This window comes from Megascapheus bottae, chromosome 38 (genome assembly GCF_031878675.1).
Source record: "Megascapheus bottae isolate mThoBot1 chromosome 38, mThoBot2.hap1, whole genome shotgun sequence".
NCBI classification, from domain to species: Eukaryota; Metazoa; Chordata; class Mammalia; order Rodentia; family Geomyidae; genus Megascapheus; species Megascapheus bottae.
The window spans coordinates 3,088,972-3,107,394 of record NC_143546.1 but is presented as its reverse complement, the minus strand read 5'-3'; the positions used below and the strand labels follow the sequence as shown (position 1 = coordinate 3,107,394).

At 43.4% G+C, this 18,423-nt stretch overlaps 1 protein-coding gene and 1 long non-coding RNA gene across 3 annotated transcripts in view; one reads left to right on the top strand and one right to left on the bottom strand.

Annotated features, from left to right (window-relative positions):
• The window catches only part of LOC150041830 (uncharacterized), a 64,006-nt gene extending 63,293 nt beyond the window's left edge, over positions 1 to 713 (top strand). The window contains exon 3 of the long non-coding RNA XR_016533697.1: positions 617 to 713. This is a non-coding gene — a long non-coding RNA (uncharacterized LOC150041830). The remainder of the gene's footprint in view (positions 1 to 616) is intronic.
• The window catches only part of Trpc7 (transient receptor potential cation channel subfamily C member 7), a 109,148-nt gene extending 91,268 nt beyond the window's left edge, over positions 1 to 17,880 (bottom strand). Inside the window, exon 1 of one of the 2 annotated variants that reach the window (XM_090325393.1) lies at positions 17,110 to 17,880. In XM_090325393.1, coding sequence (XP_090181519.1) covers positions 17,110 to 17,862 — 753 coding nt within the window. In that variant the 5' untranslated portion in view covers positions 17,863 to 17,880. The remainder of the gene's footprint in view (positions 1 to 17,109) is intronic. The other variant, XM_090325394.1, reaches the window with a different exon arrangement.
• Between the last annotated feature and the right edge of the window lie 543 nt (positions 17,881 to 18,423).

The window sequence follows — 18,423 nt, the reverse complement described above, 5'->3', positions numbered from 1 at the left end:
GAGAGACTGAGGAGCAAGGGGATGCTAGTGGTTTGGGGAACTGGAATACTGATCTGGGAGCTGTGAAGATGATACTTGGCTGAAAGTGAAGGTCCTGGAACAAAAGCTGGGTGTGAAAGTCTGTCATCACCAGCATAGATGGCTACTTTGATTTTCTAAAAGTCTTGGAACTCATTGGTAGAAATAAGTGAGCAAGTTATATGATGAGTTTCAATCTAATCAGCAAAATCAGACCCCAGTTTTTTGCTTTAAATTGATTTAACTAACAAAGGACTGAATGACATTACGAAGTAGGTAGTATATAAGTTTTATAAATTAAGACAGTATTTTTGTTGTTTGTTTGATTTTTGATTGGTTGCTCATGACGCTTAAACTTGGGGTCTAAGTGCTGTCCCTGAGTTCTTTTGCTCAAGACTAGTGCTCTACCACTTTGAGTCACACTTCTGATTTTTGAGTGGTTAAGTAGAGATAAGAGTCTCATAGGGACTTGCCTGCCAAAGCTGGCTTTGAACTGTGATCCTTGGATCTCAGCCCCCTTAGTAAGTAGGATTATAGGCATGAACCAGTGGTACCCAGAGAGAGTAAATTTTTGACATGATTTCATTTCTCTTCACAGCTCCAACTGTCACGTATGTATGTATTCCCAGGCTTTCCCTTCCAAGCCTAGCTTGTGTTCTAAGGAGTTGAAGATTCAGAGATGCAAAGTGGTCATCTGTGTGGTAAGTCCTGCAGACACTTCACATTCTACATATCCCAAATAGGACACATGGAGTCTTCCATCTAACACCCAAATCACATCTCCTGTTTCCTGTTTCAGGAAAGAGGCCCCATCCTTTTTACTTCTGGAGCTAGATTGTCTGGGTTCATCTTGGTCCCTGCCAACAAGTTTCTAAGCTCCATGGATTCTGGTCCAAAGCATCTCTATGTCTGACTCCTAATCCCCACACCCATGCTCATGGGCTTCATTGTAATCTTCATCAGTTTGCAGGCGGGGTTGGTGGGAGGTTGTGGGGCTTTAAGTTGGGCCTGGGCACTGTCCCTTAGCTCTTCAGCTCAAGGCTAGCATTCTACCACTTTGAGTCACAGCGCCACTTTTGGTTTTCTGGTGGTTAATTGGAGGTAAGAGTCTCATGGACTTTCCTGCTGAGGCTGGTTTTGAACTATGATCCGCATATCTCAGCCTCCTGAGTATCTACTATTACAGGCATGGGCTACCAGTGTCCCACTGATGTTCATCATTTATTGTCTAGAGTTCCATCATATTTCACTGATTGATCTGTTTACTAATAACAGTCCTTTCTCTCCAGATACAAAACTATATTCTTTTTACTAAAAACATAGAAGAGCACACTCAAAAATCTTTATTATCATATCCCAACATCTCTAACAATACACCTTTTAGTAATGCACCATCCCATAAACCAAAGTTTTCTCCATCCATGCCTGTCCCTCCAGTACACTGAGGCTGCTCCTACTGTACACCCACATTCATCTGCCTTGATACTTTCTCCTTCTCCTTTGTCAAACTTGCATTAATTCTCCAAAGCTCCAGGTTCTCCTACCCACCCCGCCTCACTTTCATAAAGACATGCATCCTTAATACCACACAAAGATCTGGCACATAGAAAGAGGACGGAGGCTATTCCAAGATAAATATTTTAACTATTCTTGATCTATTTCCTCATCTGTAAAACGGGACTAGTAATCGGCTTTTAAATCTTGGCTATGATGTTTATGGGTTCAAACACATAATTGCAAAATTATGTGTATGTGTATGTGTTGTTATGGTAATGTTCTGTAGCTCTGTGTTATCAGAAAGGGCTATAGAAGCAAGGAATTACCAAGGGATTCCTTAGTTCAAATACCTGGATTTATTAGTGAGGATGGTGAACTGTACAGAAGTGAGGTGAATGACTAAGTTCACCCAGGAGCTTACAGGACAGCCTAATTTTTTCTTCCCCACTGCTACTGGAATCTCTCATCAAGGCCTCATAGGATTGTCTCTGGTGCCACGTCACTTAAGACCTATGTCATGTCTTGGCGAGTCTGCCCACAAGAGTCCCCGCCATTGTTTTCCCTGAAGTATTCTTCACAGTTTGGCTACCCTGAAAGCATTCCTGTGATATTTATGTGAAAGGTTTGTGTGAAGGATAGACTCAACACTATACTTGGTCTGATGTTGAAATTTATAATCTTAGAGAAGATACTATTTAGAGGAATAAATCCTGGCTCCTGATTTTTTTCAGCCTAATTTAAATCTCTTTCTCCTGCTTGCACATATTCTGGAGCTCATTTCCATGTTTATGTTAAAATATCTGTTTTAAGCACATAAAATAACAAGTTTCTAATGTGCTGTGGGAAAGTATTGAGTGAATCTGTTGGAGTATAAACTTCAAACAGAATAATCAGCTAAGAAGAATAGGGAAATTATCATCAGAAAGAGTCTCTAGCATTTCTCAGTATGAAGACAAAAAAATAAAAGAAGCCTGAACCACTGTACCCACGGAGGTGTAAGGAGATGTTAACAGACATTGCCAGGTCTAAGCAACTTGAGCATCTATATTATGAGTAAGGTAGTAGAAAGAGGGAGAGAGGGGAAAGAGAGGTAGGGAGGTAGAAGTGGAGAGGATTACTTAACAGTTCATTGTGGCTTCTGAATTTCAAAGCATTTGTCAATCAGTAATTAGTAATCTTTTTCTGGAGTCCAGGAAAACAGGTTATTATTATTAACTTCAGCCTGTAGACATAGGAAGAAATCATAGGACTATATAAGGACGTCTGAGTAGACGTTTTCTGTTGAGTACTGAGAGTACTAGAAAATGTTCACTTCCATCATTTTAGTATTTTATAATATTATACAATATTCATATATTTCTACTGTCAGTGATGGGTTTAGACGCAGGGTCTTGCACTTGCTCAGTTTGCTTGCATGGCTGGGTGCTCTACCACTTTAGCCACACCTTTAGTCTAGCTTGTTTTGTTTAGGCTCTTCTGCCCAGACTGGCCTTGAACTTTATCTCTAGATCTCAGCCTCCTAAGTTATGATTCTTATATAAATATACAATTCTTACCATTTAAAAAGTATAAAAATAAAGTTTTCTTTGTTATGATGGATCTTATATCATACTGCCTCTACTATAACCAGAGTTGTAACTCTTCTCCTCCAGACCTTTTGTCGATTAGGGACCGACAGAGTATGGGTGCATTGGTATCACAGCACAAGACTCATTTGCTGATAGAAAAGTGTATGACAACATCAGAAGGGGTATCAATGTATGAGAATTAATGCAGCTACTATCTGGCAAATATAACTGCCATCTCTCTATACATTACAATTAAAAAAAATAAAGGCAAAAAAAAAAAAAAGTGCATGACCTCCTATTGTTCAGGTTGCCTGTGTTGAAAGGAGCTGTGCCGGCCTATACAAAGAGTACTTCAGCGTTCCATATCCCCACGTTATGTTTGAGTGTGTGGCATGCACACACTGTGTAACCACACAGTTTATAAATGAAAAGAGCAACATGCGTAGTTCATCTATGAGATTTTTAGCTTGTTCTATCTGAATGATGGATGTATTTTTCTCACTTCTTGGTCAAATGCAGCTCTTTCAGGTTTTGTTGCTTTGATTTGTTTTAATTGGCATCAGTGGGAATCTTGCATCCAATGGCTGCACTGGCCTCACTAGCCTCTTGTTACTCAAGAGCTGATAGAAAAAGACAAGAACCATGCAGCCTAGAAAATTAACTCTAAAAGAATCATGAAATAAAGTCTGGAAAACAGCCTTTAAAAACTATAAAAATCAACTAGATGTGGCTTTTGAGTTTCCGTTTAGAATTTGTGCCTGTCTACCTCCCAGGTGTCAGTGGCTTAGGTTTTCAATCTCAGCTGCTCAGGAGCTGAGATCTGAGGATCTGTTAGAAGCAAGCCTGGGCAGGAAAGTCTATGAGACTTTTATCTCCAATTAAATTTCAGGGAAAAAGCTAGAAGTAGAGCTGTGGTTTAGGCAGTAGAGTGCTGAAACTGAGCCAAGAAGCTCAAGGACAGTACCCAGGGCCTGAGTTCAAGTCTTAGGACCTGCCCCAAAAACAAAAAGAAAGCTAGTGGCTCACACCTGTAATCCTAGCTACTCAAGAGGCTGAGATCTGAGGATTGAGGTTCAAAGCCAGCCCGGGCACAAAAGGACCTGAGACTCTTATCTCCAGTTAACCTCTAGAAAGTGGGAAGTGGGGATTGGCTTAAGGGTAGGGCAGTAGCCTTGAGCTGAAGAGCTCAGGGACAGCACCCAGGCCTAGTTCAAGCCCCATGACCCTCAAAGGAAAAGAAAAAGAGAAACAAAATCTGTGTGGTATTAATGGGCAGATATGATGCCCTTCTTTTGCTTAATAGTTCCTTTCATTGATATTTTCTCAGAAGACCCTTCTATCTATAGACTTGATTTTGATTTGGTTGCTGCAATTCTGGTTCACAGAAGCGCTGTTGTTTACAGTCCTGTTGCTGTTGTATAAGAGAACACATCGTTATATAGCACTCAGTGGTAACTAGGTTTTCTTATTGAGCAGTGGCCTAGGAACAAATCCTAGGAATGTGACTATGGAGGAAAGGGTGAGATACCATGAGATGGAGCACGGGAGTGGACTAGAAAGCCCAGAACAGAAGCATGTGCATTTGGGAACAGGTGGGAAATGAAGGCGTCATTGCGATGAATAAGGAACATAGATGATGCTGGACAGTAACCATGAGGAGAAAAGCAAAGACTGGGAGACACTCATTCTACATATGGAGCAAGCTCCAGTTAGACTAAGGACTTAAACTGGATAGGGAAGTCTAAGGAAGTTGTCAAAAGGAAAAAGGGAGAGAAGAGAACATCTTTATGACCTTGAGTGGGAGTACATATTATCACGTTCTTTTGTCCCATTATATTTCTTACCCTGCTGTCATTGAAACTAAGCATAAAAATAGACTGTTTCTTGGGTATTTGGATTTTTATTTCTAAAGGCTCCTTTCTCATTTAAAACTTCACTAAATGAAGTTTTACATGAGAAGTAAGTTTACATGACTTTCTCTTAGTAACCTATTTGTTATTATGAGACTGCCAACCATAACTCTGTGATAGAAGGAAAAGACTTTATATTCTTTTTACCCTTACTCAGATAAGTGACAGACAGTGAGAACTTTGTCTGAAACAGTGTCTGAAATAGTCAGCAAATGACTATCTAGACTATGTAAGGAAATCATGCAAGAAAATGTAAGAATATTTCAGGACAGAAGCCCTGTTTAAAACTGGATAAAGGAAGCAAGAAGAGGCAATTCACAGGAATGAGAAACCCATATTGTCAAGCAATATGTGAAGTGCTCAGCCTCATTAGCAGTTGGAGAAGTGTGCATTAAAATGACTTCAGTCTTCATACCAGCCAATACTATAAAGCAGGACAGTAGGTAGTGAAAGCCGTAGATGGTAAACCAAAGCCTCTGAGGGGGCTTACCAGGAGCTTCTGTGAGCCGCCTGTTGTGCTCAGTGAAATTGACAGTGGAGAAACCTAAGTGGGTACAAGGATGTTCTTTGCGGAATCATTGTGCAAGTTAGAGACAATCCAGGTAGCTCTGGTTATGGGAATGAATAAAAAGACTCCAGAGACAGGAAATGGAATACTGGACAGTAGACAGCGGATAGCAGGGGTAGTGGACCAGTGTATACACAGCAACATAGAGAGGCCATAGCACTGTGTGACAGAGTAAGAATGATTCAGACCTTACACAATACCTCCTTGTACAAAACTTATAAACAAGAACACACAAACCAACCATATTTTTTTCCACTAGACTACTAGATTGAAAACTCCACAAAGGAAGAGATAACAGCATTTTGATGGCTACAGGTATTTCCAGCCTCTGGAACATTGAGACTACAGTAGCTATGAAAGATCCGTAACATATACCCAGCTACATCTACACTGCTAAATACTTCTGTGGAGGGAAACAAAAATATGGTGGTAAGATTCACCAGCTGAAGGTGGTATTACAATACCAGACTTCAAACCCTACTGCAGAGCCATAATAACAAAAATAGCATGGTATTGGCAAAAAAATTGAGCAGATCAATGGAACAAAATAGCAGATACAGAAAGAAAATCACATACCTATAGTCAACTTATATTCTACAAAGGAGCCACGGACATACAGTGTAATAAACACAGCCTCTTCAATTATTGGTGCAGGGAAAACTGGGCAGCCACATGCAGAAAGCTAAAAATTGATCCCAGCCTGTCGCCATGCACAGGCATTAACTCAAAATGGATCAGAGACCTCAATATCGGACCTGAAATTCTGAAACTGCTACATGACAGAGTAAGAAAGATACTGGAACTCATAGGCACAGGCAGAAACTTCTTGAACAGAGCTCAAGGGTCCTAACAGATTGGAGAGAGACTTGACAAATGGGAATACTTACAAATAAAAAGTTTCTGCACAGACAAAGACATAGCTACTAAAATAGAAAGTCAACCAACGGGAAAAGGTATTTACCAACAATACATCAGACAAAGGCTTAATATCCAATATCTACAGGGATCTTAAGAAACTAATCCCTTCCAATCCCAACAAACCAATCGCTAAGTGGGCGAGAGAACTAAAGAGAGACTTATTAGAGGAAGAGGTAAAAATGGCAAAGAAAGAAATGAAAAAATGCTCATCATCCATGATCATAAAGGAAATGCAAATAAAAACAACCCTAAGATGCCACCTTACCCCAAACAAAATAGCCAATATTCTGAATTCAGACAACAAATGCTGGCTGGGATATGGAGAAAGAGGAACCCTACTACACTGCAGTGGCAATGTAAACTAGTACAACCACTCCCAAAGGCAGTTTGGAGGTTCCTCAAAAAACTAAAAATAGACTTTGCTGGGCCGAGAGTTTAACCTCTTGCCTAGCATGCACAAAGACCTGGATTGGATTCCTCGGTACCACATGCATAGAAAAAAGCCAGAAATGGTGCTGGGGCTCAAGTGGTAGAGATCTAGCCTTGAGAAAACCCAAGGACAGTGCTCAGGCCTGAATTCAAGGCCCAGGACTGGCGCAAAAAAAAAAAAAAAAAAAAGGAAAATAGACCTTGCCTACAATCCAGCTATACCACTCCTAGGCATCTACCCTGAGCATCATAACCCAGGATATAAGGACACCTGCACTGCCCTGTTCATCTCTGCACTGTTCACAATAGCCAAGTGATGGAAACAACCCAGATGCCCCACTACAGATGAATGGATAAAAAAAAATGGTACCTATATACAATGGAATTCCACATAGCCAACAGACAAGATAAAATAATGGCATTCACTGGGAAGTGGATGAAAATAGAGCAAATCAGGTTGAGTGAGATAAGTCAAGACCAAAGGAATAAAAGAAAAGGCGCATGGTCTACTTGATATGTGGATATTAGATCCAAACAGTACAAAAGCGATGACCCAATGTTCAGGTACTCAAGGTCATTGACATGAACTTGGAAATCTAACTATATAGACATACAAGTCTGTGATGGGATATATATTCTATAGATATATTGATATATAGATTGATATGTATTTATGATATATGACATACAAAGACTCAGCTTAATTTTAATTTTGTTCTTAAATTTGTGTGCCAGGGATTGCATATAGAGATTCCCTTCTGAATACTTGTCTGTTAAGCATATTTGAAATATGATGTAAAAAACCAGTGTTAATACAAACTTTTATTATACCCAAGCCTAATGCTTTAAAAGGCCTTTCTCATAGCAAGAAGGGAGGGCCTGTCAGAGTAAGCTTCCTGCCATTGCTTTTGTCGGTGGCCCTTTCCACCTTCACCTCCCTGCTTCCTCCAGCACTGCACACAAGGAGACTGTGCATACATACATACATATCTTGGTCAACAGAATACACTAGTGGCTTTTCCCCTTTGCCTCAGACTGGTCTGCCGGTTTAGGACTGTTTTTGGCTTTTCAGAATAATGGATTCTGGCTTTTTCTGTAGCTGGACTCAGAGGTTCTTCCTGGTTTTCCATTTCTTCTCAACCTGGTCCTTCATCCTGTGTACTAGGTTGGATAGTGCCTTCTACCCCAGTCCTTCCAGGGACTTCTGAATATGACTATATTTGGTAATTAGAGAGTTAATAGGTGTAATCAATTAAGTCCTATTCAAGCGTGGGTGTGTGTCACGGTGGGGGGAGTTAAATGAAGAGTGACCAATGTCCTCAAAGGAAGGGAAGAGGCAGAAAGAAACATTGAAGTTACCATGATGGTAGAGTAAACTTGAAGGATCTGTCAGCAATGCAAGGGTGGGTGGCAAGTACCAGAAACCAGGAAAAGGCAAGAAGAATCTTTAGAGAGTACAAGATGCTGCTAACAACCTGATTTTGGATTTCATTTCTCAGTACTGTGATACAGAAAAATTCTATTGTCACATCAAGTGTTTAGTAATTTGCATGGCAGCACCAGGAAAGCAGTACACCCACCACACTCAACTGGGGGTCCAGAAAGGAGGATTTCTGATGCCCCGAAAGATCATTACTGCACTCTTCTCCTCTTGGCTTGCTATTTTCAACCCTCAGAATCATAAGGAGGGAGGCAGAAGAAGAGAGCTGTCTGGGCCATGCTTATGCTACTGTGAACTCCAGTTTGAGACAAATCAGTGATAAGATGCAATCATTTTCTACTTGTTCCATGAAGCCCATCGAAAGACTGTTGCTAGGTCTGGAAAGTGCAATGGAAAGGTGAAAACCTTGTTGGATCCTTTCTATCCTAGGATGACCACTGTCCAGTAACTGTGCCGCCAGAGCCTTGCAGTGAGTAGCTGGCCAGCTGTGGGACACAAGCAGTTCTGCTCCCAGGTGTCGGGGTACATTCCTAATGATGGGACCCACACCACTGTTCTGCCCTCTTCCTACTTCCCTGGATGTATAGCATGGAGGTTGAAGAGCTGGCTCTGCTTTGCTGCCTCCTCACCACCCCCCTTCCGCCCAATTCATCACCGTGACACACCCCGAGATGGAAGGAGCAGGGACTGGGGGTGCTCATCACAGAGCTCTGCAGAAGGTCACCTCCTCTAACTGGGCCGTGACTCCATCTGTGATGATGTGCAGAGAGATACCGGGCCTTCTGTTCACCTCTTTCTAGGAAGGACCTTGTTCACCTGCAGTCTTCTAGGATTGTCTGTTCTTCTCTCCAATCCATTTCCTCTGGAAAGCAGATTGGATCTTTTCTAAACTGCATTTTCCCTCCATCCGCCTTACAGCGAAGCCCAGCTCTGTTTTTGAATACCAAAGGTAAAGCCATGGCCAAGGTTCTGATCAGGTCTTGCCACCTGCTATCCCGAGATGGCAGCATTTCTCGGAGTGAGCCTCTTCCTCCACACGGGGCTGTTACGTCTGTCTGCTCTGTGCCTGGGACCCTCTTTCCCACTCGTCATTGTGTGTTAGTTACTCTTCGGTTTCAGTCAAACTTTGCCTTGTCTAAGAAATCTTTAAACATGCTCATGCATGTTCCTTCTTGCACAGATTCAGTGTTCCACCAAGTCTGCTCTCCTAAAACTTCCCTTTAGAGTTTGCAGTGCTGCATTTATTTTTATGACCGTATGATGAATTCTCATCTCCTCTCTCAACTGGATAACAGACTCCTTGAGGGTAGGGACTTCGTTTACCTCATTTATCACCTTAGCACCTAACCCAGAGCCTGTGGCTCAGACCAGACTCTCAGTAAGTATTATTTGTACAAATGTTGAATTTTCAGCTCCCCCTATGACTAGGATTCATTTGTTTCTGCTGTTCTGTGACCCCATTGGCCCTGTGCTTCTGTCACCATTCTGATGTCTACCTCCCATATTGAGTCTCTTCATGGCTTTGCTCTGAACACAATGTAGGCTCCTTGCTGACAGTTTGTGCCACATACTTGACTACTGCCACCCTACTATGATGAATTCAGACGGCATCTGGACAAAAAACCCCTTGCATTTCCATTTGGTTTAATTTGTGCCACTACTCACTGGCTAATTTTTTTTGTATTACTGTCTCCATTTTCTCTGTATCTCTGATATTTCAAACTGATAGTCGCACTTGTATAGGAAATGATTCTTCCCTTTTTTTGTGTGTGTGTGTAGTGATGAATCTTTTCCACAGAGATATTTTTCAAAACACAATCTCTGTGTTTGGCAGGAGCTCTGCCTGCCCGTCTCCTCCCTCCTCCTCTTCTGACTCTCTGTCTTTCCAGCCCACGTCTCTTCTTTTCACAGTAATATTTTAGCAGCACTCTTAGCTTATTTGGTTTCAGTGGTCTGCATTTTCCCAGTTGGAAAAATACTCCCCTGGCCTTTTTTTTTTTAAATCATGTGTAGCCTAGACTTGTTCTTATTCTGGAAAGCTCTGCCGAGGGGTGAGATCTTAGCCCAAATCAGGAAGACCCTCTGAATAGAGAGGATGCTGAAATTGAAGCCGAATTCCCTGGGAGGAGAAGTTGTAGTACTGAGGTAGTGGCATTGATAAGCCAAAAGGACTGTCCACTCAGCTCTCTGAAGAAAACGGTTAGGTTCATTATGACCAGGCTATCTGCAGAGCGTTGTAGGTTCCTGTCTCCAGATGTCATTAGTTACAAATTCATTTGCACTACGGCAATACTGGGGTTTGAACTCACTTCCTCACACTTGCTAGGAAGGTGCTTTGCCTCTTGAGCCATGTTCCTAGCTCATCTTTTCCCATTTTACAATGTGTTTATATCTAGGCTAACCTGGACTGCAGTGTTACCTTTGTTTTCATGGAGCTGGGAATACAGGTGTATGTCACTACTCCCAGATTCTTTTACTGGCTGAGGTAGAATCTCTGGAACTAGCTTGCCTGAGCTGTCCTTAAACCTCTGTCCTCCTCACCTCTCCCTGATGAGTATCTAGGATTACAAGTGTGAGCCACTATAGCTGAGTCATTTGTTTAGCTATGGAATCCTATCAGGGAACCACATATTGAGTATGTATGTATCAGGACACTGTAGAGGTTAAATAGGATAAAGTATGTGAAGTTATTAGCAACTCAGTAAATGTGACTTACAGAGTTGAGCAGGTTAAGGCAATAAAAAAATGTTTCAGTGGGGAAGCCAGCAGTCCAGTTTGGACCATTTATAACTGAAGTGTCTGATCTTACCTTCTCACCCTCCATTTTCTTAAATAGGAAAATTAACTTCTAATAGGCATCCAAAATTATGTGGTTCTTAGGTGGTAATTCCAGGGCCAAAGTCATGGCTCTGCACTCCCAAGCTATGAAGAAATGGCTGAACTAGATCTTCACCAGACCCTGCCCCTGTCTTCTTCTTTTAGTAAGATGGTTTCCTTTATCCTACTCAAATACCTGTCACTTGATGTACACTGTCTGTATCTCTGAGGCTAAATAATTCTCTTGGCACAAAGCTAGAACAGCATCATTTAATTTTAAGCAATTATTTGTGATCTAATGAGAAATTGTCATTAAAGGACACATTAATTAGCTAATTTTCTAATGATGAGTCAGTAATGATGATCTGGCCAAAGTGCCATCCAGACATGCAGGCAGCAAAATAGAAAAAGCAAAGGAACCTTGGGCAGAGTGATGTTCATTTCATTTCCTGAGATAAGCCAGTTCCTAGAAAGGGCGCTCACAGGAATCTGTGAGCAGACCCCCGTGTTCAGACTGCACACACGAGCATTCCTGGACCCCACCTTTTCTGCACATGTCTAGTGAGGGCCAGGCCCATCTGCCCTTGCTTATCTTCAGATAGGCAAGCCAAGATAGAGTGACACAACAGATCCCTGAAGGTTTTGCTGATGATAGAAACAAGTGATTTGAGGATTTTCTCCCATGTTTCTTTTAGTTTGGCGGGTGGTAATGTTTTGGTCGTCTTGAAGTCTGAACTCCTATTTGTTACATAGGCACCAGCAGTTCTCCATGTCCCCAGCTGCTTCATACCCACATAACATACTCCACACACAGGAAACTCTTGTAACACCTCCAGCATTCACAGGTTAAAAGTTCTATTCCCAGTAAAAAAGGAAGCAGTTTTTCAATCATTTCCCATGTGTTAAGCAGACATTTGTTTATGCAACCAACAAGCTTTCAATCTTCAAGGAAATGTATCTAACTAGGGTTAGTTTATTATAAAATGTAACCATCCTAAGGGTATTCAAAGCCTGTGATAATCTGATAGAGAAATACCAGAGCAAGGCAATGAACTTACCCCTCCTGCCTGGGATGGGCCCTTCCTTAGCTTCTTATCTCCCTGAGTCCAGATGGCCACCATTCAAATGTACTCTGAGCTCTCAGAGCCACAGTACAAAGCCAGTCCTCCTCTTCTTTTCTCTTCCATTGTGAGAAGTTTGCAAGCACATCACAAGCTATCATCTCAACATCTTTACCTTTCACAATGGGATTGTACTAGAATCATAGCAGGTGGCAAATTGGTCTGATTTATCATTATTTGCAATGTTAGTCTGCAGTATTTTAGGCCCAGAGACTTTTTAATGGGTTTGAAAATGACAGCACAAATATCGTTCCATACTTCATCATCAATTTTTCATAACACACGTGGTTAACTATTGACAAACATGTCATTGACATTGGAAACCAGATGAAGCCACTGCTCAGCTTGTTGCCCACACTCATCCCCTCTGAGGTCAGGAATAATAAATAGCCAGGACTGAAGAACAACTAACAGCCCCCATGCTGCCACCTTGTCAACAGGAAGGGCCTTCTCAGGAGCTGCTTTGCCAGTTTTCACAACAACCTTACGTTAAATATAGAAGATACACTGCTAATTGGGCTTCCGTAGTTCCTTAACATGGGAATATTAGAAGCTTTTAAACAAAAGCATGGGAAAGTGCAAGAAAGAGACTTGCCATGAATCCTGCTTTCTTTGCTCCCAAGCCCTAACTTGACTGCATAATATTCCCCTGTCACTCTTTCTTCCCATCTCCACCAGACGGAGCTGCCACCACAGCTCTGAGTTAGAGCAAAGATTAACTCCTCTAATCATCTGAAGCATCACTACTACAGATGATCAACATACAGAGATAAACTGCCCAGGAATTTGACGTCAACGGACTAGGGGGACCCCTGGTTAATTCTATGAGGATAATCCATGAAGAAAGTCAGGCAGACCAATTGAGCAGAGCTGCACAGGCCTCATTACGATCTCAGTGGCAGGACCTGTAACCTGAGACCTTGCTACTTCAGATGCCTCTATACACAGAGAGACTATTCTACTAGATAAGCAACTTTGACTAGTCCAGCTTACATCAATATTCTCTTTCTGTAGTTCCTAGAGAATAGGCAATTTGATTAGCCAAATATAACTATCAGTATTGACACTTCTTCCTAGCTCCATTTTAGGTAAGACCAAGAAGCAGCAAGCGATCACATGCTGGCCTTCAGATATTTAATGTATGTGCTTTAGCTCTCTATCCTGCTGTTCTGTTTTAGTCTTTTTCAGAGCTCTTCAATTTTACCATTTCCGTCAAACACCTTTATTAAATCAATTTATCTCTATCCCTATCTATCTATGGCACATTAAACCATCAGCAGAAATGATTGTATTTTTTTGGGTTAGTTTCATTCTCTTTATCAAGTATTTCTGGAATGCTTACTAACTTACTAGGTACCACTTAAGGTATTCGGAAATTACTACTAACCCAAGAAGATTAGAAAGACATAAAGAAATTCTTGACCAGATATATACTTTCCCCACCAAAAAGAGTTGCTTACCAGTAGCTGCTGATTGCAGCTACAATTTCCTGGAAACTTGATATTGGCTACCTTTCTTGCTAATGACTTGCCTCTATTTTAGTAATAAAATACCTCACCAAAAATGACGCAGGCCACAGAATTCAAGCTGATTATGGATTTTGTTCCCGAGTCAGATAGAGTCACTCCAAAATGAGTGTCTGAAAGGATGTGGAGGGTGACACATTTCCAGTAAGACTTCATAGCTTTTTGTGTAATTGATGACATCAGGTTGTCCCTGTAACATGTAATTACAGAAGTAACAATATGTCGTCCCTTAAGAGCAGAGCAGATTCATCAAGAGTGCTTTATAGCATCCACCTGTTTGCTCATTACTCCTTTATTACAATTTGACTTCTTTCCTGCTAAGCTGCTCCCTGAGATTTATAATGTCAGGGAATACACTTGCAATGATAGTTGAATAAGTAATAAAGTTCTAAAGGAACAGTTATGTTAATTTATGATGCACCATTTGTTGGCAATCTAAAAGACACTTCAGACAAAGGTAACTAGGGTGATGTTGATAGCCAGCAAATGGATTTGTGCTATCTCTTATTCTGAGTAAATCACTGCATTATGGAAAGGTTTTGTCACTGTACTAGGAGTGTTTAATTGTCCACAATTTTCATAATTTAAAATTAAAATACCATACTACATATTTTCAAAAAGATCCCAGTTTTAGATAAACCAAAATATGCTGGATTTAGGTTTTACTAAAGGCAAGCAATGGCTCAGATTTATTTCTAAAGAATGGTCTATCATAAATTTATTTAAGGTGGAAGATGTGATAATTGGATAATCTGGTCTTAAAAACATTTTTTTTCCCAGAATTATCTGTGTTAGTGTTTAGCCATTCCTTTCACATCGCCTGTGCAGAGTGTCTGTAGGCTTGGGAATACACAAAATTCCCAGTCTTCCTTGGCACATCCTTAGCCTCAGGTGAGGTTAGTAGGTAAGAAATAAGGGAAGGAAAGATTAACAGCAATAATCTTGGATACTTTTTGGATAATCTCCACATATCTACCCTTCAGGTTTCTAGACGAGGTCATGAACATGGCAGAAGTTATGGAAGTGGCTTTAGTTTGGGGAAGGGCCCAACTTGGAGGGACAGATGGAATGAAATAAGCTTAATTACAGGATTGTTCATCTATAACTCCCAAACCTCCCGTGAGCCTTGCTTAGCCATTCCTGATGCATGGGGCAAGCCTGAAGTCTCATGGATGTTCATCTAAACTCCCCCTTGCATGACTTTCACCACATTCTCTCATCCAGATGCATCTCCAAACCTCTAACTTTTATGTCTTCTAATTCCTTCGTCATGAACTTTTAGTGGACTTCCATTTCCTACAGGGTAACGTTCAAAGTGCACAGTCTGACCTGAAGGGCCCTCTGAGGTGTGCGCCAGCCCATCTTATCAGTAGGAAGTCTGCTTTGAGGCACAGATAGCTTCGGTTCTCCCTTCTCTGGGATTTTCTGGATCTGATCTTCACTTGCTGCATGCAAATGCCCCCAGGTACTTTGCCTTTTCCACAGATCCCAGTCCTGTCTAGAAAGACCCAATCCTGTTCTAGCTACTTCTTTGAGATCTCCCTGAATGAAATGGCTCTCAGGGATGCCGCCCCCCTCCTCTGTGGTGGTACCTATCCTTGGTCTCCAGCAGAGACAGCTGTCTCACTGACACCTTGCTTGAGCAATGTACTTTTTACTTGTAGGTGACATCATTTCTCAGTTTGTCATCTCTGTGTGTGTGACATGTCTTTGAGTGTTGCATGACATTTACAATGTAGTAGTCTCTGATCAAATGACAGGATGAGAAATAATGAACTCAGCTGTAGTTCCTGTTCTCCCAGGCACACTTTTTGGCAGTGAAGAGTCCCATTGTCATTGACACACAAGAAGTAGAGCTGGGAAGCTCTGTGAAAGCACAAGGCTCTGGGCCCTTGTTTGCCAGAGTGACTTAAGAGTGGGTTCTGGAATCTGGTGCTTAGAACAGGTTTTCCTACAAAACAGCTCTGCACTCTCCCTACCTCTGACCTCCTACTAAATGGGGGATAATAATGCTTGCAGAGGAAATTAAATAAGATCACATAGGTAAGGCAGTTAATACTTGGCATGTGGTAAGCAACAACTAAATGCTTGCATTTACAATTAAATACTATGTTGAAATAATTTCTTACATTGGGTCCCAGTCTTCTCTTTCAGAAGCATTGCCAGTGGGCAGTAAGCACAAAGGACTGTTCTTAAACAGTGGACTCTGAAGATGTATTGCCAGTCTCTGGGCTGGCCTGGCAGGTAGAGGTGGTCTCAGGGTAGATGAATTTCTGGGGTTACCTTGGGATCATTTGCTGGGGTGATATACCTAACTCAACAGTTAAACACAGTTTTTTGTTTGTTTTGTGCTGAGGTTTGAAGTTGGGCCTTGAGAGCTCTCCCCCACCCCCTCTCTTTCTCTCTCTTTCCATGTATAGCTGGTGGTCTGCCATTTGAGCCAAGCCTCCAGGTCCAGATTCTTGCTAGTTATGTAGAGATAAGAATCTTGCATTTGCCTACTAGGTTGGCTCTGAACTGCAGGCTTCAGATCCCAGACTTTGGTAGGCAGGTGTGAGCCCACTGGTATCTGACTAGAGACAGTTTTATTTTCCCTTTCTTGTGTCTCCTTTGTGCTCCACTGACAGGACCGTGGACTGTGACAGTGGCTTGTCATGTTTAAGAAAGGCTGTCTCCAGAGCCCCATGGTGGGCAGGGCACCAAGCCTTTTGCTGGGTTTAATGCTCTTCCCTTGCTCTCTTGAAATTCTGAATACATGTTGAAACATGGCATCCCACACTTGACTTCCTATAGGCTTTCGTAATTTATATATAAACAGTGTTGGGTAATGGCAAGGTGGAACCCGGAGGGTTGGATTAGAAATAGAGATGACAATGCATACTTAATTACTAGAAACTTATGTATATGCACATACATCTCTATTAGAGTTATTGTGTGGTTTTATTTTTTATTTAAAAAAAAAAAGACAGACTGTCTCTGTTGGGCATGGTTGTTCACATCTGTAATCCCAGCACTGAGGAGGCAGTGGCCAGCCTGAGCTGCGCCCTGAGGCCCTGGTGCACGCGCGCGCGCACACGCACACGCGCACACACGCACACACGCACACACACACACACACACACACACACACACACACACACACACACACACAGTGCCCTGAGGATGAGAGGCGGAGGGGGCAACCCCAAGCCATCCAGGGGAACGGAAGGGTCAGGAAGTCTAGACATTCCCCAGCCACCTGTCCCCCTGCCTGTCTGCGGGTCACGCAGCCCTTTGCCATCTGGAGGGAGTTGTACCTTGAACTCGGTCTCGATGTTGGCTAGTCTGGCCAGCTCGTTGCTGAGCTCCAGCGCGGTGAGCACGGGGTCCTCGCTGGACAGGGACAGGTAGGCGGCGCTGGCCAGCCCCTTGTAGGCGTTCATGCGCGAGCGCGAGTGGCTGAAGGAGTCCTTGCGCTGCTTCTCGGCGCACTCGCCGCACTTGCAGAAGTAGTCGTGCGGCCGCTCGATGCGCGCGCCCTTGAGCAGCAGGATGTGCAGGATCTCGTACTCCTGGCAGTGCGCCGCCAGGATGATGGGCGTGATGTCGTGCGAGAAGCGCGTGCCGTCCTCGTCGTAGGCGTAGAAGTCGTCGTCGCGCAGCTCCTGCTCCAGCGGGCTGAGCGTCAGGCGCTGGCCCTGCGCGAAGGCCGGGTGGCCGAGGATGGCCTCCACGATGCGCACGTAGCCCTTGCTGATGGCCAGCAGCAGCGCGTCGCCCACGCGCGCCAGGTTCTCCTTCTTGAGCAGCAGCTCCGTCACCTCCAGGTGCTCGTTGCCCACGGCCAGCTGCAGCGCGTTCTGCCCCATGTAGTCCACGCAGTTGAAGTTGAGGGTCTTGGACTCCTCCAGCATCTTCCTGACCACGGGGATGTTGCCGTACTCGGCCGAGTCCAGGAAGCGCTCCTCCTCGGGCGTCAGGCTGGTGCCCTTCTCGTTGAACATGTAGGCGGGACCCCGGATGGCCTGGCGGCGGCCCTTCTCCCGCAGGGTCGTGTGCCGGCGCTGCATGGTCTTGAAGGTGCTGTTGCCCAGCCTGCGGGAGAGCAAGGAAAGGTGCTCAGACGCACAATCCGGGGGCACACAGGAAGTGGTCTTCCTTCCCCCCGCCCCCCACCCAGCACGATCAAATGTAACAAACGACGGCATCTTCTCAGATGCAGTTGACCTGCGCACCCTTCATCCCTGGACAGAGGAGGAAGGGGGGGGAGCCATGTGAGGGAGACAGGCCAGGCATGAGCTGTCTGTCATTCCACCGCTCCCATCTGCACAGGTGGGAGAGGGAGGGCCAGGTTAACTGAAGGAACTAGGGTGTGGGAAGGACTCAGTCCTGGCCTGTACTGCCACCACAGTCTCTGCTGCCTTTGGTTCATGTCTTGTCTCCTGGCAAGTTGGCACACTAAGGCAAAGCTGCAGTGACATGCAAGGATGGGCACGCTGATCTGCCCGTGCATTCAGTGGCTGCACCAGGTCTGGGTTCTCCGGTCCCCAGGGGTGGAGGAGATAATAAAGTCAGTTTATATATGCTGGGTTTACACATCTAACTTTTTGCCTTTCCCATAGGGTATATAC